At 45.1% G+C, this 23,955-nt stretch overlaps 1 protein-coding gene across 3 annotated transcripts in view; it reads left to right on the top strand.

The window, feature by feature from the left end:
• OTOA (otoancorin) overlaps positions 1-23,955 on the top strand; it is a 95,882-nt gene that overhangs the window by 25,713 nt on the left and 46,214 nt on the right. For 2 of the 3 annotated variants that reach the window (XM_054455614.2, XM_054455615.2), the window contains 5 exons: positions 1,500-1,603; positions 7,713-7,813; positions 10,825-10,964; positions 15,104-15,227; positions 19,636-19,851. In XM_054455614.2, coding sequence (XP_054311589.2) covers positions 1,500-1,603; positions 7,713-7,813; positions 10,825-10,964; positions 15,104-15,227; positions 19,636-19,851 — 685 coding nt within the window. Of the gene's footprint in view, positions 1-1,499; positions 1,604-7,712; positions 7,814-10,824; positions 10,965-14,897; positions 14,973-15,103; positions 15,228-19,635; positions 19,852-23,955 lie in introns of those variants that run through there. The other variant, XM_054455616.1, reaches the window with a different exon arrangement.

The following is a 23,955-nucleotide window of genomic DNA, read 5'->3' as shown; positions in this document are numbered from 1 at the left end:
ACAATATGTATGGAATATTCTTTGGAAGGTGTTTAGCTGTGAGGGGGAAGAGGAAAATGGGAAAAATAGTTACATATAGCTAAGGAGTGTGTTGTGGGGGTATTTTTTATTTTTAAGTTCTGGGGTACATGTGCAAGATGTGCAGGTTTGTTACATAGGTAAACGTGTGCCATGGTGGTTTGCTGTACCTATCAACCCATCACCTAGGTATTAAGCCCAGCATGCATTAGATATTTTTCCTAATGCTCTCCCTTCCCCCATCCCACCCCCTAACAGGCCCCAGTGTGTGTTGTTCCCCTCCCTGTGTCCATGTGATCTCATTGTTCAGCTTCCACTTATAAGTGAGAACATGGGGTGTTTCATTTTCTGTTCCTGCGTTAGTTTGCTGAGGATAATGGCTTCCAGGTCCATTCATGTCCCTGCAAAAGACATAATCTTGTTCATTTTTACGGCTGCATAGTATTCCATGGTATATGTGTACCACATTTTCTTTATCCAGTCTATTATTGATGGGCATTTGTGTTGACTACATGTCTTTACTATTGTGAACAGTGCTGCAATGAACATGTGTGCATTTATCTTTGTGACAGAATGATTTATATTTTCTTTGGGTATATACCCTGTAATGGGATTGCTGGATCAAATGGTATTTCTAGTTCTAGATCTTTGAGGAATCGCTACACTGTCTTCCACAATGGTTGAACCAATTCACATTCAGGAAAGGGAAGGTTTTTTTTTTTTTTAAATATACTTTAATTTCTAGGGTACATGTGCACGACGTGCAGGTTTGATACATAGGTATACATGTGCCATGTTAGTTTGCTGCACCCATCAACTCATCATTTACATTAGGTATGTCTCCTAATGCTATCCCTTCCCTCTCCCCCCACCCCCCGACAGGCCCTGGTGTGTGATGTTCCCCTTCCTGTGCCCAGGTCATCTCATTGTTCAATTCCCACCTATGAGTGAGAACATGTGGTGTTTGGTTTTTTGTCCTTGTGATAGTTTGCTGAGAATGATGGTTTCCAGCTTCATCCATGTCCCTGCAAAGGACATGAACTCATCCTTTTTTAGGGCTGCATAGTATTCCATGGTGTATATGTGCCACATTTTCTTAATCCAGTCCATCATTGATGGACATTCGGGTTGGTTCCAAGTCTTTGCTATTGTGAATAGTGCCGCAATAAATATACGTGTGCATATGTCTTTATAGTAGCATGATTTATAATCCTTTGGGTACATACCCAGTAATGGGATTGCTGGGTCAAATGGTAATTCTAGGTCTAGATCCTTGAGGAATCGCCACACTGTCTTCCACAATCGTTGAATCAATTTACATTCCAACCAACAGTGTAAAAGCATTCCTATTTCTCCACATCCAGGAGAGGGAAGAGTTTTAACACAAGACAGCTTTGGGTCACATTTGCTGTTGTGACTCCCTCTTTAAAGCAGCCTCCACCTGCTTGTTATTAATTGATGCCTGTGTTTGTGTCATTTAGATCTGCAGTGTTCAAAGATCTTTACGACAAAACCTCGGCTCATTCCCAGAGAGCTCTCTATTCCTGGATGACTGGAATATTGCAGACATCCTCCAATGCCACTGGTGAGCCTGTACTCGGAGGTGGGGTCACTTTTTGGGGGAAGAATATCTTCAAAAGAGGTGCTTCATCTCCGAAAACATGGATTTGATGTTGTTCTTTTCTGATTTTTACCACCTCCCACCACTTTGAAAAACAGTTTGACACGGCTTATGGAGTAAAACACATACCCCATTTCGTCAATGCAATTTGCACATGTGGAAGTCTCTGAAATAATGATGTGTTTGTATTTCACAATCCATGTTGTGTCCTAGTTTTTCAGTGGAATATAAATAATGATGGTAATTTAGATTCAATGTGAACCTTGAGTAGGGTTACAAGTTCAAAATCTGTATTAAAAAATCTATATTAAAATGAGAGAAGAGGCTGGGTGCGGTGGCTCATGCCTGCAATCCCAGCACTTTGGGAGGCTGAGGTGGGAGGATTACTTGAGGTCAGGAGTTTGAGACCAGCCTGGCCAACATGGTGAAACCCCATCTCTACTAAAAATACAAAAATTAACCGGGCGTGGTGGTGGGCACCTGTAATCCCAGCTACTCAGGAGGCTGAGGCAGGAGAATCGCTTCAACCGGGGAGGCAGAGATTGCAGTGAGCTGAGATTGCACCACTGCACTCTGGCCTGGGTGACAGAGTGAGGATCCATCTCAAAAAAGAAAAAAAAAAAAGAGAGAGAGAGAGAGAGAAGAGAATTTTGTTAGGAAATCTAGGCAATAAAGCACAGAAATTTAACTCTAAGTGTCCTGGCAACCAAAGCAGATAGGTCAGGATTTATTTATTTGATGGATGTTGATTAAAAGCCTCCTTGTGTCCTACAGCAGTCAAATTCATAGAGACAGAAATTAGAATGGTGGTAGAGTTTTGATTTTGCAAGGTGCAAAAAATTCTGGATATGGCTGGTGGTGACGGTTGCACAATAATGTGAATGTGAATGTACTTACTACTGCTCAACTGTACACTTAAAAATGGGGCCAGGTGGGCTGGGCACGGTGGCTCATGCCTGCAATCCTGGCATTTTGGGAGGCTGAGGCAGGCAGATCAGCTGAGGTCAGGAGTTGAAGACCAGCCTGGCCAACATGGTGAACCCCCCTCTCTACTAAAAATACAAAAAATTAGCCTGGCGTGGTGGTGCGTGTCTGTAATCCCAGCTACTTAGGAGGCTGAGGCAGGAGAATCGCTTGAACCCAGGAGGCGGAGGTTGCAGTGAGCTGAGATCACACAATTGCACTGTGTCTTGGATGACAGAGAAAGACTCTGTCTCAAAAAAAAAAAAAAAAAAAAAAAAGAAAAGAAAATTGGGGCCGAGTGCGGTGGCTCACACCTGTAATCCCAGAACTTTGGGAGGCTGAGATGGGTGGATCACTTGAGGTTAGGAGTTTGAGACCAGCCTGGCCAACATGGCGAAACTCTGTCTTTACCAAAAACATACAAAAAAAAAAAAAAAAAAAAAAAAAGCCAGGTGTGGTGACGCACACCTGTGGTCCCAGCTACTCAGGAGGCTGAGGCGGGAAAATCGCTTGAACCCGGGAGGCAGAAGTTGCAGTGAGCTGGGATTGTGCCACTGCACTCCAGCCTGAGTGATGGAGTGAGACCTTGTCTCAAAACAAACAAACAAACAAACAAACAAAAAGGACAGAAAAGAATGGCTATATAGATTAGCAATACAAACAATTTCTCAGATCGCTTCAATTTGTTAAACCTTTAATGTCAGTAATGTAAACAGAATAAACTTTTTAAAAGCCCATTATGTATCAATAGCTGAAGATAGAGAAGGAAACAAAACAAAGTCTCTACTCTTACGGCCCTATTGTTTTATTGTGGGAGGGTTGGTGGAGAAAATTTTTTTAAACATGTAAGTAAATAAAGAGAGAGAGAGAGAACTTAGAAGTTTAGATACTGGTAGCTGCTATGAAGAAAATAAAATAGTTTGTTGAGACGGAATCTTGCTCTGTCACCCAGGCTGGAGTGCAGTGGCACAATCTCAGCTCACTGCAACCTCTGCCTCCCCGGTTCAAGTGATTCTCTTTTCTCAGCTCCCAAATAGCTGAGATTATAGGTGCCTGCCACCATGCCCAGGTAATTTTTGTATTTTTAGTAGAGACCTGATTCCTCCATGTTGGCCAGGCTGGTCTCCAACTCCTGACCTCAAGTGATCCAGCCGGCTTGCCTCCCAAAGTGCTGGGATTACAGGCATGAGCCACTGCACCCAGCCAGAAAGGATTATTACAGGTACTTTAGACTAGAAGAGCGCTTGGCAAATGTTTTCTGTAAAGGACCAAGTAAATATTTTAGGCTTTGTAAGCCTACCATCTCTGCCTCAACTATTCAGCTCTGATATTGCAGCTTGAAAACAGCTGTAGACAATAGATGAACGAGCATGCCTGTGTCCCAGTAAAGCTTTATTAATGGTTGCTGAAATTTGAAATTTGTATAATTTTCATGTGTCACCAAACAGGATTCTTCTTTTGATTTTACTTTCAGCTATTAAAAAAGGTAAAAAGCAGGCAGGGTGCAGTGGCTCATGCTTGTAATCCCAGCACTTTGGGAGGCCCAGGCAGGAGGATTACTTGAAGCCAAAAGTTCAAGACTAGCCTAGGCAACATAGCAAGACCCCATTTCTTAAAAAATTAAAAAAAAATAGCCGGTGTCCTGGTACATGCCTGTAGTCCCAGCTACTCTGGAGGCTGAGGCGGGGAGGATCCCTTGAACCTAGGAGTTTGAGGCTGCTGTGAGCCGTGATGGCGCCACTGGACTCCAGCCTGGGTGACAGAGTGAGACCTTGTCTCTAAAAAAAAGTCCAAAATAATAAATGTAAAAACCACTTTTGGCTCACGGGCTGTATAAAAACAGGTGGTGGGCTGAGTTTGCCCCATGGATTGTAGTTTGCCAACTCTTGGACTAAGGAATCAGGGAAGACCTCTCAAGTGGGTGACATTTGAATCAATACCAAAATGAGGAGATGGAACCAGTCATGTAAGGCTCTGGAGAAAAGGCATCCCAGAGAGAGAGCCCAGGAAATACAAAGATCCTGAGATGGGAATGAGCTCGGCGTGGGGAAAACAGAAGGAAAGCAGATGGGGCTGGAGGATGGGGAATGCCAATCAATCTTTTCCTGGGATTCAGCTCTGAGATTTGTGCATAATGAACATTAAACAACATCATAATCAAAGTCTCAAATGCATAGTAGAATTCCCTCTGCCTGGTGCATAATTATGGTCTCCAGGAATCAGAGTCTCACACTGGGTAACCATGAGAAAGCCGCTCAACCTTCAGACTTCTCTGTCTTTATTGCCAGAGTTTAATTAGGCACAGACTTTACTTCTAAAATTCTTATACGGTGTGCTTCATTATTAAACTACAGTGAGTTAAAATTAATTCTGTTTGGACTTAAATTTTTTTTTCCATGAAGGCCCTTGAGGGAACTGGAAATACGTTGGCTGTTAAAAATATCCCAACCTTGCTGGCCAGGTGTGGTCGCTTACACCTGTAATCCTAGCATTTTGGAAGGCTGAGGAAGGAGGATTGCTTGAGGCCAGGAGTTCAAGGCCAGCCTGGGCAATGTAGTGAGACCCCTGTTTATACAAAAAAATTAAAAGATTAGCCTGATATGGTGATGTGTGCCTGTAGTCCTAGCTACTAGGGAGGCTGAGGCAGGAGTTTGAGGCTTCAGTGAGCTATGATCATCCCACTGCACTCCAGCCTGGACAACAGAGGAAAAAAAAATCCCAAGCTTGGGGATGATTGATCTGCAGAAATACAGTTTATACTTAGTAATGAGTTAAAAAATAAACAACTAAGCTTGGTTCTTTGTGAATGTGTGGTTCTAGCCTCAAAATTTTCCAGCCCTCTATACAGGCAAGGCAAATGTCCAGGGTCCCCATCTAGAGGATCGTAGGAGTCTGCCTGTGTCACCCCAACATCTTTGATTCCTGGTTTGGGGGAGGCACTCCATATTTTCTTGTGAATCAGTCCATATAAAAGTTGATTCTCCGTCTCGTTTGGGCATCTGTCATTGCCCACGGCTTCTGCAAATAGCTCTTGGTGTTAAGAGTCACTGCACCCTGCAAATGCTCCCCACTTCTTTCATTTTCCCCAAATGCCTCCAATACAATGTTGTTGTGTGTAAATGTCTTTCGCTAAAGAACTGGGGAGCATTGGCAGCCACTTCCAGCTCAGTGAAACTTGAAGTCTGATCCTAGACTTGAGATATATATATATATATATATATATTTTTTTTTTTTTTTTCTGAGATGAAATCTGGCTCTCTCACTCAGGCTGGAGTGCAGTGGTACGATCTCAGCTCACTGCAACTTCTGCCTCCTGGGTTCAAGCGATTCTCTTGCCTCAGCTTCCTGAGTAGCTGGGACTACAGGCGTGCGCTACCACGCCTGGGTAATTTTTGTAGTTTTAGTAGAGATGGTGTTTCACCATGTTGATCAGTATGGTCTCAATCTCCTGACCTTGTGATCCACCTGCCTCGGCCTCCCAAAGTTCTGGGATTACAGGCGTGAGCCACCGCACCCGGCTGACTTGATGGTTTTTAAAATTCCACTGACATCTCAGTGGTGGGGAATTTCAAAAGCCAGAACAGGGTGTCAGAGAGAGTCCTCTGGGAATTCAGTGGAGGGAGGAGGTACTTCTTGTGAAGGAGATAAGAGAAGGCTTTAAGGGAGAGGAAAATTTGAGCTTGATCTTAAAGTAGGATTTGCATGCAGAAGGGTTAAGGAAAAGCATTGCAGGTGGTGAGTAGGGCCAAGGCCAGCCAAGATTTGGAGAACGTTTTGGGGAAGTACAAGTAGTTTGCTTTGGTTCAAGTACAGTAACATGGTGATAATCAGTGAAGATGATCCTTATTAGTGGTAGTGATGCAAGAGAGTCAAACATATTTCATGTTGCCAGATTATTATTATTATTAGAGTCTTGCTCTGTCGCCCAGGCTGGAATGCAGTGATGTGATCCCGGCTCACTGCAGCCTCCACCTCCCGGGCTCAAGAGATTCTCCTGCCTCAGCCTTCCAGGTAGCTGGGATTACAGGCACCACTACCCCCGGCTAATTTTTCTTTGTATTTTTAGTAGAGACGGGATTTCGTGATTACAGGTGTGAGCCACTACACCTGGCCTCTTGTTTCCAGATTATTTAGTAACCAATTGAATGAAAAAATAAAACTACATTTTGTAGGTTTTAAGTATTAAAAATAATCTGCCTTTCTTATTTATTTATTTTTAATTATTATTATTTTTTAAAGAGACAGGGTCTCACTCTGTTGCCCAGGCTGGAGTGCAGCAGAGTGAGCGCATAGCTCACTGTAGCCTCAAATTCCTGGTTTCAAGCGATCCTCCCTTCTCAGTTTCCTGAGTAGCTGGGACTACAAGTACATGTCACGGCAGCTGGCTTTTTTTTTTTTTTTTTGTAGCGATGAGGGTCTTGATATATTGCTCAGGCTGGTCTCAAACTCCTGGCCTCAAGCAATCCTCCTGCCTCAGCCTCCCAAAGTGCTGAGATTACAGGTGCCTGGCCAGAAAGAAAAATCTGCATTTCTAACAAGTGGCCAGGTGACACTGATGCAATTCCAAAGACCACACTATTGAGTAATGAGGTCTGAGGTGGTGCGAATCTGTGGTCACATCCTACGTGTGATCTCACAGGTAGGCCCTATGTGTATGGTTGTTGAATGAGTTAATAATAAATTAATGTGGCTGGGCGCGGTGGCTCATGCCTGTAATCCCAGCACTTGGGGAGGTGGAGGCGGGCAGATCACCTGAGGTCAGGAGTTTGAGACCAACCTGGCCAACATGGTGAAATCCTGTTTCTACTAAAAATACAAAAATTAGCTGGGCATGGTGGTGGGTGTCTGTAATCCCAGCTACCTGGGAGACTGAGGCAGGAGAATCACTTGAACTGGGAGGCGGATGTTGCAATGAGCTGAGATCACACCACTGCATTCCAACCTAGGCAACAGAGTGAGATCCCATCTCAAAAAACCCCGAAAAACAAAATAATGAATTAATGAATGCAAGAAGGAGGTCTTGACAGCAAAGATGCTGTTGACTATCACATACCAGTGTAAAGGCTTTTATTTATTTATTACTCATTTATTCATTTCTTATTTTTTGTAGATGACTCTGCTTCATGGGTCAGTGCGGAACACTTATGGGTTTTGGGCAGATACATTGTTCACCTATCGTTTGAAGAAATTATGAAAATTAGTCCTATAGAAGTAAGTTGGAAAAGTACATTTATATGTCACCATTACTAATACACTTGGGGTAAGGTGTATTCTCAAACTCTAATGTTCATCCAGCCAGTCAAGGTGCCTTGGAAACTGTATACCCTCCTCAGCCCAATAGAGCTTGGGCCTCTGAAGAAAACTATTGGAAGAAAGTTTCAAGTGGGCAGTCATGGGATTGTTTTAGTGTGGAAGGGCTAAGAAAAGAAAAAGAATTGTGGACAATTAAGATCACATCTCTGATGTGAGCAAACATGATTTAAAGGAATTGTTGGCTATGAACCAAAAATCACTTAAGGGTATTTTTGTACTGGAGAAGGCCAAGGACAAAAGATATAAAGTTTCCCATCCTTGGAAGCATGAACTCAAAGCAAAAGCAAAATGGATTAATAGCTACTTCTATTTATAGCTACTTCTGTTAATAGCTACTTGAGCATGAGCAATGGTTAGATTTTAATTCTAGAGTTTACAGTGGAGAAATACACACAGTCTAGGATTACTTAACTCACTAGTTAACCTGTCCCTCTCCTTTTGATGTTGACCCAATGACACTAAAATCCCTTAGGCATCATGATTTTTGAATGCGGTCTCCAAAGAATGCTGCCAACACAAAGGGATTCATGAAGAGACTGTGGGCCTTGCTTCCAATTTTTCTTCTTCTTCTTCTTTTTTTTTTTTTAAATCATATGTGCCCTGACTCTTCTGGCTAGTGAGAGAAGTGTTTGCATCAAATGACTGGCCTGTTCAAGGACCCGTTGACCCAGCAATATCTGGTTATTATGAAACCAGAGGCAGAATGAGGTTTCTGTCTTTTACCTAGGGGGCTGGGAGTATTTCGAGTGTCTTCTGATTTTTATAACCCGCAGTCCTAGAATTAACCCCCCACCCCACTGCCATTTACTCTCTCAATGTAGAGTTGCTTTGAGTAGGTAACAGCTTAAATTCTTAGACAGCTGAGCCCCCTAGAGGAAATTTCTAAGATCAAGCACTCATTTGCAACTTTTTATTCTTTACAAATGTAGAGAAGGGAGAAGTCAAGAATAACACTGGTAAAAGGGAATTTTATTTTATTTTATTTGTTTATTTATGAGACGGAGTCTTGTTCTGTCATCCAGGCTGAAGTGCAGTGGCATGATCTCAACTCACTGCAACCTCCTTCTCCCAGATTCAACTGATTCTCCTGCCTCAGCCTCTTGAGTAGCTGGGATTACAGGCACGTGCCACCACGCCTGGCTAATTTTTGTATTTTTAGTAGAGACGGGGTTTCGCCATGTTGGCCAGGCTGGTCTTGAACTCTTGACCTCAGGTGATCTGCCTTGCCTCAGCCTCCCAAAGTGCTGGTATTACAGGTGTGAGCCACCGCACCCAGCCTAAAAAGGAATTTTATATGGACAAAGAGTACAATCCACAAAGGAGAGACAACTTTATGAGCCCCTTTGAGCACAGTGTAATAGTACCTCAAAATATAGAATGTGCCAGCTGCTGTGGCCCATGCTGGTAATCCCAGCACTTTGGGAGGCCAAGGCGGGAGGATCACTTGAGCCCAGAAGTGCAAGACCAGCCTGGGCAACATAGTGAAACCTCATCTCTACAAAAAAAATTTAAAAATTAGCCAGGTGTAGTGGTGTGTGCCTGTAGTCTCAGTTACTTGGGAGGCTGAGGTGGGAGGATCAGTTGAGCCCAGGAGGTCGAGGCTGCAATAAGCCATGATCACACCACTGCACCCAAGCCTGGGTAAAAGAGTGAGACCGTGTCTTGGCTGGGTGCGGTGGCTCACACCTGTACTCCCAGCACTTTGGGAGGCTGAGGCGGGTGGATCATGTGAGGTCAGGTGTTCGAGACCAGCCTGGCCAACATGGCGAAACCCCATCTCTACTAAAAATACAAAAATTAGCCGGGCATGGTGGCACATGCCTGTAATCCCAGCTACTGGGGAGGCTGAGGCAGGAGTATCACTTGAACCTGGGAGGCTGAGGTTGCAGTGAGCTGAGATCGTGCCACTGCACTTTAGCCTGGGTGACAGAGCGAGACTCCATCTCAAAAAAGTAAAAGTAAAAATAAAAATAAAAATAAAAATAAAAAGAGTGAGTCAGTGTCCCCCCAAAATTATGTATATAATGTATAATCTGCTAGAAATACAAGGAAGAATAGATAGATATGAGTCCTATAGTAGTAGAAGACTTGCATATGGCACCCTTGGACATGTCGGCCAAAAAGGAACAAGAATGTTGGGAATCTGTATAGTATATTTAATAAGTTGAATATATATGCACCAAACTCTGTGTCTTACAAAGAGAACACATACTCTTTTCCATCACCCAAGGGCCATTTATAAACTCATTCATCTATTAAAAAAATTCTGATTCTTCAAAGCAGAAAGTTTGTGGACCACATTCTCTGACCTCAATATAACAAATCTAGAAATAAATGTGCAAAGATTAGCTTTTAAAAAGCTCAGTTTCTCAGATATTAAAAAATATTTCTTTCCTAAAGAATAGTTAGGTTGAGGAGGAAACCAAAGTAGCAGTTACAGACCACTAAGAAATCAGTGACAATGAGGCCAGGCACGGTGGCTCACGCCTGTAATCCCTGCACTTTGGGAGGCCGAGGCGGGTGGATCACTTGATGTCGGGAGTTCAAGACCAGCCTGGACAACATGGTGAATCTCCATCTCTACTAAAAATACAAATATTAGCCAAGCATGGTGGTGGGCACCTGTAGTCCCAGCTACTCCGCAGGCTGAGGCAGGAGAATTGCTTGAACTCAGGAGGTGGAGGTTGCAGTGAACTGAGATCATGTCACTGCACTCCAGCCTGGGCGACAGAGTGAGACTCCATCTCAAAAAAAAAAAAAAAAAAAAGACATCAATGACAATGAGAACCAGGAACGAGGAGGTGTATCCAAGTGTCCATGATGCGGCACAGTGCAGACCACCAGGGTGGGGCCACACTGGGCCACTTCCACCCTCCTCACTGATATTCTCGTCCTTGTCCACCAACCAGATTGGGCTGTTTATTAGCTATGACAACGCCACCAAGCAGCTGGACACGGTCTATGACATCACACCTGAACTGGCCCAGGCGTTTCTGGAGAGGATCAGCTCCTCCAACTTTAACATGAGGAATACCTCCACCATCCACAGGCAAGGGCATGGGGTTCTGGGCCTTGGAGCTCTTTCCCAAGATGTGATCTAAGCATCAGAATTCTCTGAGTAGCAAAACACCCACGGAGAGAAGGGAGGTGGCTGGTCCATCTCTTTGAATAGTCCCATGTTTCTCTGTGCATGTGAGGAGAGGTGTCTGCAACGTTTTTTATGAAGAGGTTATGAAGCAGGGTCAAAAGGTAAATGCTTTCTAAGCATCTCCTGTGTGCCAGGCATTTTATGCAATCTTATCAAGTGCTAATTCTGGCTCTCAGCACAGAAATGAAACATTTTAAATACTCAGGACTGGGTCCTGTTCCAAAGTGAATGTGTGATTTCTGTTTAAGTTGAGTCAAGTGTTGGAAATAACTCATGGGTCCCCGTATTTGGGAACCGCTTATCAGACTCTTAGCTGGGGAGCCCCTGGATAAGATCAGCTCTAGAATTTAGTGTCTGTAATGTGATCCTCCCTAAAACCATTCCCAGCAGGGGAGGAGGGACAGGAACTCTACATTCCAGGGGTGTCAGGAAGGGAGTGGGCAATGGGAAGGAGGTGGTGAGTACAGCTCAATACGCCCTCCTTTTCCTTTTATTTATTTATTTATTTTTTTGAGACAGAGTCTTGTCCTGTCACCCAGGCTGGAGTGCAGTGACGTGATCTTGGCTCACTGCAACCTCCACCTCCTGGGTTCAAGCAATCCTCACGCCTCAGCCTCCAGAGTAGCTGGGACTACAGATGTGTGCCACCATGCCCAGCTAATTTTTTTTGTATTTTTAGTAGAGATGGGGTTTTGCCATGTTGGTCAGGCTGGTCTCAAACTCCTGACCTCTTGAACTCCTGACCTCAGGTGGTCTGCCTGCCTTGGCCTCCCAAAGTGCTGGGATTACAGGCATGAGCCACCACACCTGGCCCATTCAAGCCTCTTCTTTTTTTTTTTTTTTTTTGAGACAGAGTCTCACTTTATTGTCCAGGCTGGAGGGCAGTGGTGCAATATCAGCTCACTACAACCTCCACCTCCGGGTTCAAGAGATTCTCCCGCCTCAGCCTCCCAAGTAGCTGGGATTACAGGCGCGTGCCACCACACCCAGCTAATTTTTCTATTTTTAGTGGAGACTGGGTTTCGCCATGTTGGCCAGGCTGTTCTCAAACTCCTGACCTCAAGTGATCCACCCATCTTGGACTTCCAAAGTGCTGAGATTATAGGCGTGAGCCACTGTGCTGGGCCATCATTCAATCCTCTTCTGTCCGTCTCTCAAGGTCTTATTGCCACACTGCTCCTATCCCATATTACCTTAAGGTTTTTCAAATGAGCCACTCTTAGGGAATGTACTCATAGGAAACAATTACATCTGTTTCACCTACCTTTAGGAATTTTCACTTATTAGCATGTGTCCCATTTTTCTATGGTTTCAGACACACAAAAATAGCCTCATGATTAAGAACATGGGACGTTGAGCCAGACTTTGTGGCTTAATCCTGCCCTGCTGCTTACTAATGGTGTGATCTTTGCTATTTTTACATCACCTCTCTATGCTTCCACTTCCCCGTCTGTAAAATGGGAGATAAAAATATGCCTACTGAATTAAGGTCTTTGTAGGGATTTGCACACTTGACACATAGTAAGTGCTCAATAAATAATATTTTTTCTTTTTATTTATTTATTTTTTGAGACGAAGTCTCACTCTGTCGCCAGGCTGGAGTGCAGTAGCACAATCTCGGCTCACTGCAACCTCCGCCTCCTGGGTTCCAGTGATTCTCCTGCCTCAGCCTCCCGAGTAGCTGGGACTACAGGCACACGCCACCACGCCCAGATAATTTTTGTATTTTTAGTAGAGACGGGGTTTCACCATGTTGGCCAGGATGGTCTTGATCTCTTGACCTTGTGATCTGCCCACCTCGGCCTCCCAAAGTGCTGGGATTACAGGCGTGAACCACCGGGCCCAGCCTATTTTTTCTTTTATAATTTATTTTTTTAAATTGATAAATAAAAATTATATCTATGGTGTGCAACATGATGTTTTGAGATATATATTCATTGTGGAATGGCTAAATCAAGCTAATTATCATTACCTCACATACTTTTTTTGCGGTGAGAACACTTAAAATCTATTCTTAGCAATTTTCGAGTATATGATACATTGTTATTAACTGTAGTCAGCATGTACAATAGATCTCCAGAACCTATTTTCCTATTTAACTGAAACATTGTATCCTTTGTCCAAGTCTCTCCAACTCCCTTCCCACCTCCAGCCCCTGGTAACAACCATTCTAAGGCTCTGCTTCCATGAGTATGACGTTTGTTTATTTGTTTTTCAGATTCATAATATAAATGAGGTCATACAGTATTTGTCTTTCTGTGCCTGGCTTATTGCAATTAGCATGAGATCCTCCAAGTTCATCCATGGGGTCTCATATGATAGAATTTCCTTCTTTATCAAAGCTGAAGAGCATTCCGTTGTGTATCCACCAAATTAAAAAAAAAACCCATTCATCCACTGACGTGTCAGACACTTAGGATGATTCCATGTCTTGGCTATTGTGAATAGTTATTCTCAACGTGGTTATTAACACTCAGCCCTCGCTTCCCCTGAGCCTTCTTCTCTCGAAGTTAAGCAGATCTCTTTTCCTCATGAGACACAATTTCAAATCTTTTCCCTGGACCTGGCAGCTCTCCTGTGGGCATGTCTGAATATGTCAATATCGCTCTGAGAGGGTGGAGCCAGGCTGACTGTGGTCAACTACGTAGTCTTCATTCCAACTCTAAGAGCATTCATTAATGAATGAGTGCTTGGTATCCACCAGGAAGTATGCAAATCAGTTGGTATACCACTTCTCATTTAACTTTCACAATCATCCTCTTTCTTTCACTCATATTTATTATGATGTGCTGCGATGAACAAAGAAAACCTCCCATTTATTAGAGGCTCAGAGAGGGAGAGGCATCCTGTCTCTGTACAGTACAGGAGTACAGAGTATGCACTGCAGAACTGTGTATAGCAGTCTCACAGAGAAGTTAAGTAACTTGGTGGAGATCAAACATCTCACAGAGCTGGGCTGCAGACTGCAGTAGGCCTGAAAATGCTCTTAATGATTAGACACATTGCTCTCAGTTATACTAGGGTTCCAATCCCACTTCTGCCCTTTCATTGTTTTCCTCCAGTCTTTTTTGTTTTCCTTCTGAAATCTTTGCATCATCTGGGTGGGTACCAGAAGGCATCCTAGAAACAGATCTCTGCCTCAGAAAATCCCTCAGGGTGAGATCAGCTCTAGAATTTAGTGATTGTAATGTGGAAAATGGGGAGTTTTCTGTGGCTACTGGCACCTTTCTTTCCTTATTCCCTTTATTCGTCCCAGGTGGAGAGATGGCATAGGTGGATGGATCTACATTTAAGTCCCAGCTCCACCGACTTGCCTTGGACAAATCAAATCTCAGTTTCCCCATCTGTGAAATGGGGCTGAGAGCACCTGCCTTGTAGGGTTGCTGTGATGAGATAATGCAGGTAAACGGCTCAGCGCAAGACCTGATAAGTGGTAGCTGCTATTAATATGATCAGGACCCCATTGGTTTGGACTGGGGAGGGGGTGTCATTGTGTCCACCAGCTCTCAGCCCTCTGTTATGGAACCAAACTGGGTCTGTTTGCCCATGCACAATGGAAAACCAAACACTGAAGCACCAGGTTTTTGTAGAGAGAAACATTTACTGTGAATCAACTGCCAAGGAGACAGAAGGCAGTGCTCAAATCTGTGTCTCTGAGCTGGGGACTGGGGCAGGTTTTATAGGCAGAGGGTAACGAGACTTGATCTGATTGGGTCTTGCTATGAGGTGATGCTGGGAGGTGTGATCTGATTGGATCATGCCATGAGGTGATGCCAGGGCTCAATCTGATTGGATCATGGACCATGCCATGTGGTGTCCACTTCATAATTCAGCCCCCATTCCTCGGTCCTGTCTGAGCACTTAGGTTCCACCTGTGGTTGCACATTTTGTTCATCTGAGGATGTTCAGGTTATGTGACCTTCAACCTGGGAGTCCGTGGCAACTGAAAAACAACTCACCATTTTATTGCACAAAATTGAACCAGAATGGGCTGGTTCTGCGGTTACACCTCCACCACCATCCCTCCTCTTCTCACACAGGCTGGGGCTGCTGGTTTGTTTCTACAATGACCTGGAATTGCTGGATGCCACTGTGGCTCAAGTCCTGCTTCACCAGATGATCAAGTGCAGCCACCTGAGGGGCTTCCAGGCTGGCGTCCAGAAGGTACAGCTGGGGTGCAAGGCCCTGAGGCCTCTGCTGCAGTTTCACTAGCCAGAGAAATGGGGAGAACAGCCTAGCTTAGCCTTTGAGAGAAAACACACAGCACTAGTCGGGATTTAAGTCCAGTCACAGCAGATGGCATCTCAAATACTGAGATAAGTGTAACATCGAAGCCCAGACAGAAAATGGCAAAGGAACAGACCCTGGGGAGATCAAAATTTAATCAGAACAGCTGTCTCAGCCAGGCGCGGTGGCTCATGCCTGTAATCCCATCACTTTGGGAGGCCAAGGCGGGCAGATCACCTGAGGTCAGTTTGAGACCAGCATGGCCAACATGGTGAAACCCTGTCTCTACTAAAAATACAAAAATTAGCCAGGCGTGGTGGCATGCGCCTGTAATCCGAGCTACTCAGGAGGCTGAGGCAGGAGAATTGCTTGAGCCTGGGAGGTAGAGGTTGTGGCGAGCTGAGATCGTGCCACTGCACTCCAGCCTGGGTGACAGAGTGAGACTCTGTCTCAAAAGAAAAAAAAAAGCCATGTGCCTATAGTGCCAGCTACTTGGGAGGCTGAGGTAGGAGGATTGCTTGAGCCCAGGAGTGCCAGCCTGCAGTGAGCTATGATAGTGACTTTGCACTCCAGCTGGATGACAGAGCAGCTATCTAAAAAAAAAGAAAAGAAAAGGAAAGAAAAGAAAGGGACAGCTACCTCAAACTTAAATATGCATACAGATCACCTGGGGATCTTAAATGCAGATTCTGATTCAGGAGCTCTTGGTTGAGGCCCAGGACTCCCATCTTCCTCTTCTTCCTCCTTCTTCCCTTGGCCTCCCAAAGTGTTGGGATTACAGGTGTGAGCCATTGCGCCCAGCTGACGCTGCACTTCCAACAAGCTTCCGGGTGATTCTGGAACCGCTGCTCTGGTGAGCACGCCTGGAGTGGCAGGAGATAAAGCAGTGGTTCTCAACCTGCCTCTAGATTAGTAACATCCCTGCCAGGTGCCACCCCCAGAGAATCTGATGTTATTGTTCTGGGGTGTGGCCTGAGGTATGGCCTGATTTTAATGCTTCTCAGGTGATTTCAATGCAGCCAGGATTGAGAACACTGGATTGCAGAGTGGTTATGAGTTCCCAAGACCAGATGAGCAAACACACTCTCTCTCATTTTCCTTCCTCTCCATCTCTCTCTTCTTCCTTCCAGTCAAGTCTCAAATCTACCCCCTTCCATTCCACTTTTTGTGGCCCTTTTCAATTTGCTTAAAATCGAAAAGATGACATGAAAATCATATTAAATGAAATTTTGATAAAGCCATCAATAATTTCTCAGCAGTTTTCCACACATCACCATAAAGTCCCCAAACACATTTGACATTTGAGAGTGTGGTCATCTATCTTGGTCAGCGCATCTTTTTTTTTTTAAGATTCATTTTTTTTTTTTTTTGAGTTTCATTCTGTCACCCAGGGTGGAATGCAGTGGCATAATCTCAGCTCACTGCAACCTCTGCCTTCCGGGTTCAAGTGGCACAATCTCAGCTCATTGCAACCTTCGCCTTGCCTCAGCCTCTGGAGTAGCTAGGACTACAGGTGCATGCCACCATGCCTGGCTAATTTTTTGTATTTTTAGTAGAGATGGGGTTTCACCATGTTGACCAGGCTGGTCTTGAACTCCTGACCTCAAGTGATCCACCTGCCTTGGCCTCCCAAAGTACTGGGATTACAGGCATGAGCCACTGAGCCTGGCCTGTGAATGCATATTTTTGTTTCCAAGGAAAAGAATCCCTCCCAAGCAAGCTCAAGCAAAAATAAGAAGATAAATGTATTTTAAGGCCCAGGGGTCTCAACATGTGGCAGCCCTGACCAAGGAGAAGGTGGCATACAATTAGATATGAGGGAGCCCTTTCATCTAGCTCAATCGTTCTCAAACTGGAGAGTGCATCTAAATCACAGGGAGGGCCTGTTAAAATACAGCTTGTGGCAGTGGTCCAGTTTTGTGGAAGACAATTTTTTGGCCAGGGACCGGTTTTGTGGAAGACAATTTTTTCCATGGACTGGGGCCGGGGGATTGTTTCAGGATGATTCAAGTGCATTACATTTATTGTGCTCTTCCTTCCTTCCCTCCCTTCCTCCCTCCTTTCCTCCCTCCCTTCCTCCCTTCCTTCCTTCCTTCCTTCTCCTTCCTTCCTTCCTTCTCCTTCCTTCCTTCTTTTCTTTCTTTCTCTTTCTTTCTTCCTTCCTTTCTTCTCTTTCTCACTCTCTCTCTTTCCTCCTTCCCTTCCTCCCTCCCCCTTCCCTCCCCCTCCCCCCCGTCCCCTTCCCCTTCCCCTCTCCTCTCCTCTCTTGATGGAGTCTCGCTCTGTTGCCAGGCTGAAGTGCAGTAGCACGATCTTGGCTCACTGCAACCTCTGCCTCCCAGGTTCAAGCAATTCTCTGCCTCAGCCTCCCGAGTAGCTGGGACTACAGGTGCACGCCACCATGCCCAGCTATTTATTGTATTTGTAGTAGAGACGGGGTTTCACCATGTGGCCAGGATGGTCTCATTCTCTTGACCTCATGATCCGCCTGCCATGGCTTCTTAAAGTACTGGGACTACAGGTGTGAGCCACCGCGCCTAGTCTGTGTACTTTATTTCTATTATTACATTGTAATACATAACGAAATAACTATTCAACTCACCATAATGTGAAATCAGTGGGAGCTCTGAGCTTGTTTTCCTGCAACTAGACAGTCCCATCTGGGGGTGATGAGAGACAGTGACAGATCATCAGGCATTAGATTCTCAGAAGAAGCACACAGACTAGGTCCCTCACATGCACAGTTCACAACAGGGTCTGCTCTTATGAGGATCTAATGCTGCCTCTGATCTGGCAGGAGGCAGAGCTCAGGCGGTAATGCTCACTGGCCTGCTGCTCACCTCCTGCTGTGGCTGGTTCCTAACAGGCCAGGGTCCCGGTGGTCCCCATCTGTGACCCGGGGGCTGGGGATCCCCGGATTTCAGAGCCCCACCCAGTCTCTGATTCAGGAGGTCCGGGAGCAGCCTGGCAATCTGCATTTCTAACAAGTTCCCAGGTGTTGCAGATGCCGCTGGGTGTGCTCCACACTTTGAGAGCTGTCACTGTAGTCCACCCCTTCGTTTTACAGATGTGAAAACTGATTTCTAGGGAAGGCAGTTGCTGAACTTAGAGAACCCAGGCGCTGACAGTTGTTTCTTCTACTTCACTCTGCTGCCCCCCAGTGGCTATTTCAATATGGCCAGAAACCCGTTTTGTGCACCTGTCTGAAATGACTACGTTATTACGTAAATTCGGGTGTTAAAACATGAACCATTCTTGTTTTTTGTTACAGAGCTCATTGTATAGTAGGTGACTTTATCACATTCCTTACCGAAAGCAGTTGTAATGCACACTTTACTATCACTAGGCAGGCATATTGCAATAAAATAATTATTAAAATGATCATAGAAACGTGCAAACAGGTGCAAGAGATAATTTTAACGAGAAATATAGAAGAGCAAATTGTGCTCCTGTTCATATTACAACTCTGTAAAAACTACATCGTGTCTGTATAAAAGTATAAGAAATCTTGGAAGCATATACATCCAATTGCTAATCATGGTTATTTTTATGAGGTAGGATGTTCAGGAGACTTTTACTTTCTTGTACTGTGAAGAGTTATTTTTGGCCGGGTGTGGTGGCTTGTGCCTGTAATCCCAGCACTTTGGGAGGCTGAGGTGGGCGGATCACTTGAGGTCAGGAGCTGGAGATCAGCCTGGCCAACGTGGTGAAACCCCGTCTCTACTAAAAATACAAAAATTAGCCTGGTGTGGTGGTGGGTGCCTGTAATCCCAGCTACTCAGAAGACTGAGGCAGGAGAATTGCTTGAACCTGGAAGGTGGAGGTTGCAGTGTTGCAGTGAGCCGAGACCATGCTATTATACTCCAGTCTGGGTGACAAGAGCAAAACTGTCTTAAGAAAAAAAAAAGTTATTTTTACACAGATTATAAATTATTGTGAAAAGGCCCATGGCTATTTCATGAAAGGAAAACAGCCTATATATATGAATATAGAGTTCAAGGTCACCAGAGGACAATAGATGCTATAAGAGTGTGGTGGAGTTATAAAGGGAACATTTCTTTCTGACATGGATTAAGGTTGATTTAATAACAAATTAATATTTAAATGAAGTACAAAGGGAATTTTTGGCACATGAAAGGCAAGGCCAGAGGAGGTGTCCTCCGTGTGATGTCTCACTGTCTGGGCATGGCAGGAGTCCCTTTCCTTCCTTGTTTCTGGGCCCAGAAGCTTTGATGGGACAGGGTCGAGGGAGGGTCCTGTGGAGTCCTAATAGCCCTGGATATGGTCAGAGGGAGTCACCGCCCTGCTTCCTGTCAACACTCATTCCAGTTTGCTCTCCTTCCAGCTCAAAGCAGAACTCCTGGACATTGCCGTGGAGAACCAGACCCTCAATGAGACCCTGGGTTCTTTGTCGGATGCAGTTGTAGGTTTGACCTACAGCCAACTGGAATCCCTCTCCCCCGAGGCTGTGCACGGAGCCATCTCCACCCTCAGCCAGGTCTCAGGTTGGGCCAAGAGCCAGGTCATCATCTTGTCTGCCAAATACTTGGCCCATGAGAAGGTCAGCTGGAGTTTTAAACTCTTCTTTATTTTCCTGAGATGACCTAAATGTATTAGTCCTCCCAGGCTGCCATAACAATATACCGTAGATTGAGTGGCATAAACAACATAAATTTATTTCTCACAGTTGCGGAGACGGGGAAGTCCAACATCGAGGTGTCAGAAAGGTAGGTTTTATTCTGACGCCTCTTCTCTTGGCCTGTAGGTGGCCAACATCTTGCTGTGTGCTCACCTGACCACACGAGAGCAAGCTCTCTGGTGTTGCTTCTTACAAGGAAACTAATCCCATTGGATCAGGGCCCCACCTGACCCTCATTATCTCATGACCTCATCTAACCCTTAAAGGCCTCTTAAAGGTCCTTCCTCCCAATGCCATCACGTTAGAGGTTAGGACTTTGACATATGAATTCTTGGGAAACACAAATATTTAATCCATAACAGTCAGTTATACACACACAGCAGGGGGCAACCAATCAGTAAGAAGATGATGCTGAGGAGGACTGCCTGGGTTCAAATCCTTGCTCTGCCATTTACTAGCTGTGTGACACTAGGCAATTTGCTACTTTCACTTTGACTCAGTTTCTTTATTTGTAAAATGTGGACAACAATAGCACTTACTGCCAGGCAAGGTGGCTCACAGCTGCAATCCCAGCACTTTGGAAGGCTGAGGTGGGAGGATCACCTGAGGCCAGGAGTTTGGGATCAGCCTGATCAACGTGGTGAAATCCTGTCTCTACTAAAAATACAAAAATTAGCTGGGCGTGGTGGTGCATGCCTGTAATCCCAGCTACTTGGGAGGCTGAGGCAGGAGGATGGCTTGAATCTGGGAGGCAGAGGTTGCAGTGAGCAGAGATTGTGCCACTGCACTCCAGCCTGGGCGACAGAGCAAGACTCCGTTTCAAAAAAAATTAAACAACAACAACAAATCAGTAGCACTTATCCTGTAGCATTGCTGTGAATATTATGTGAGTTGGTACACATGAAGAAGCTAGACCACCAGGTAACACCACAGAGTATGAGCTCAAGGGGCGTTAGCCGTCCCTGAGTGGGATCAACATGTGGGACTCATCCCAGGATTTTCCTGCCTGCTGTTAAGCTGCTATTAGGTTGATGCAAAAAGTAATTGCGGTTTTTGCCATTACTTTGGGATTAGGGATGATGCTATTTTATTCCAATCTTGGGCTGCAGAGAGGGAACTGTCAGGCAGACAGTCCTTTTTGGTGGGGACAGGAGTCTTAATCTGTGTTCTAGCTGCTCCTGGGGTGGAAAATGGACATTCTTTTGAGGACAATTAATGTCCCTGGGTTGAGTCCAGTCCAGAGGGCTCCAAATCTGGGAGACTTGAGTTCTAAGCATTTTGGTGTCATCTATTTTTTTTTTTTTGAGATGGAGTCTTGCCCTTGTCGCCCATGCTGGAGTGCAATGGCACAACCTCAGCTCATTGCAACCTCCGCCTCCCAGGTTCAAGCAATTCTCCTGCCTCAGCCTTCTGAGTAGCTGGGATTACAGGCACCCACCACCACACCCAGTGAATTTTTGTGTTTTTAGTAGAGACAAGGTTTCGCCATGTTGGCCAGGCTGGTCTTGAACTCCTGACCTCGTAATCCACCCGCCTCAGCCTCCCAAAGTGCTGGGATTACAGGCATTAGCCACCGCGCCTGGCTTTTGGTGTCCTTCTCATTTAGTCCACACTCATGGCCACTTCCCAGGATGCAAACTGGCTCACAAGGATTGGATTAGGACCCATTCCAATCAAATAATAGTAACAAACATTTATTTATTTTTGGCTTCTGGATATTAATTTTAATTACCTTGAAACAACATAATTTACTACCAAGATGTTTAACAAGCACCCATTATAATTGCTAAACTGTGAATTTAGTTTTAACTGTGTCTGACCAACTATACAAAACTCATCAATTTTTCTTTTGACAAAAGGTAGTAGGCTGGACGTGGTGGCTCATGCCTGCAATCCCAGCAGTTTGGGAGGCCAAGATGAATGGATCACTTGAGGCTAGGAGTTTGAGACCAGCCTGGACAACATGGTGAAACCCTGTCTCTATTAAAAATAGAAAAATTAGCTGGCCATGATGGTGCACGTCCGTAATTTCAGCTACTTGGAAGGCCGAAGCAGGAGAATCACTTGAACCCAGGAGGCGGAGGAGGTTGTAGTGAGCCGAGATCGTGCCACTGTACTCCAGACTGGGCTGGGCTACAGAGCAAGACTCTGTCTTAAAAAAAAAAAAAGTAGTAGAAATCCCAAAGAATAAAGGAGAGACTACTCCATAAACGTCATGTTTATTAACCTAGCACCATAATTCCAGTGTTAGTACCTCCCATGCAGCTGGAAGGAGAATATGGGAAGAGGTGAAGATGTTGAAAATGTAAGGGGCCCCATTTTGCTTGCTCTAAAGCAAAATACCACAGTGTCTCACAAAGAAGAAAATCACTGAGGTTGGAAATGAAAACAAAAGCTTTTGATTCAGGTAGTAAAGGGGTTTAAGGGTTATAGAGTAGAATCCATGCATCCGGAAGGCAGTGCTGGAGTCAGCCTCAGGAACTGGGGGGTTTCTTCTTCTTTTTTTCTTTTTTGAGACAGGGTCTCACTATTTTGCCCAGGCTGGAGTGCAGTGATCTGATCTTGGGTCAATTCAGCCTTGACCCCCCAGGCTCAGGTGATCCTCCCACCTGAGCCTCCTGAGTAGCTGGGACCACAGACGCATGCCACAATGCTGGGCTGATTTTTGCGTTTTTTTGTAGAGATGGGATTTTGCAATGTTGCCCAGGCAGATCTCAAACTCCTGGGCTCAAGCAATCTACTCGCCTTGGCCTCCCAAAGAGCAGGAGTAGGGGATTTCTTCTTGGCATCCAAGTCTTTTTAAATTTCTTCAGATTTTTAAAACTGGGTTTGGTATGTCATGGTTCTGAGCCAGATATATTCCAACCACATTCCCCAAAGTAAATCCAAGTGGGAACTGGAGCAGGATGTCAGCAGAGAGGGCGAGGGAGGGATGAAGGGCAGCTGCAGCTCTGAGGGCTGGTCCTAGCCTGCTTCCTCCATCGTGGGGCCAAGGGAGTGGGGGTGTGGAATAACAAACATTTACTGAACACTTACTATGTGCCAGGTTGTGTTCTAAGTGAGTTAATCATTTAATCCAACAATCCTCTGAAGTCAGGAGTGCTATAGTCTTCATTTTCCAGTTCATTCATGTGAGGTACAGAGTGTGTAAGGGAACTGGAAAAGGCCACGTGAAAGTTACACAGCTGGGATTGAACCCAGGGCACCTGGCCTCAGAGCCGTCTTGTTTAACTCCCGTGCTCACTGTCTCCGTCATGGCACCAGGACCAATGTCCACCCATTCCCACTTTCTGACTCAGGTACCAGGCCAGCCCATTCATCTGGTCTCTTCTAGCCTCGTGGTGACTTTATGTTGAAGGCTTTGAATCCTTGTTTCTGGACCTTGATTGGGGCTCCATGGGTCCACCTTGACAGTCCTCTCTGAATTTGATTTTAGGGAGTTGAGGGAGACTGTTTTGTTCCCTCCCAGCCCAGGACAAAGTGGTTTGTCTCTTTCCTAATATCCAACTCTTCCTACTGAGGGGTGAGGCCACTTTTACTCAGAAGGCAAGTGGTCAAAAGGTCTTGCCTTCTTTGAAGGCAGCATGAGATCACCCATTATACACAGAATAACTAAAGGAACCCACTCAGCTGTCTTTTCATAGAACCAAAGCATGTCCTTGATTATATGGAAAACTTTCTAGCATCTTCACTCTAAAGGAAAGAAAAGAACCCAAGTATAATTTCTTTCTTTCTTTTTTTTGAGATGGAGTTTTGCTCTTGTTGCCCAGTCTGGAGTGCCATGGCACAATCTCAGCTCACTGCAACCTCCGCCTCATGGGTTCAAGCAATTCTTCTGCCTCAGTCTCCCAAGTAGCTTGGATTACAGGAACCTGCTACCACGCCTGGCTAATTTTTGTATTTTTAGTAGAGATGGGGTTGCACCACGTTGGCCAGGCTGGTCTCGAACTCCTGACCTCAGGTGATCCACCTGCCTTGGCCTCTTAAAGTGCTGGGATTACAGGCGTGAGCCACCACGCCCAGCCA

Source organism: Pongo pygmaeus, chromosome 18 (genome assembly GCF_028885625.2).
Source record: "Pongo pygmaeus isolate AG05252 chromosome 18, NHGRI_mPonPyg2-v2.0_pri, whole genome shotgun sequence".
In the NCBI taxonomy this organism is placed as follows: Eukaryota; Metazoa; Chordata; class Mammalia; order Primates; family Hominidae; genus Pongo; species Pongo pygmaeus.
Note: the sequence above shows the minus strand (reverse complement) of the source record. Positions and strands in the feature narration are given on the sequence as shown.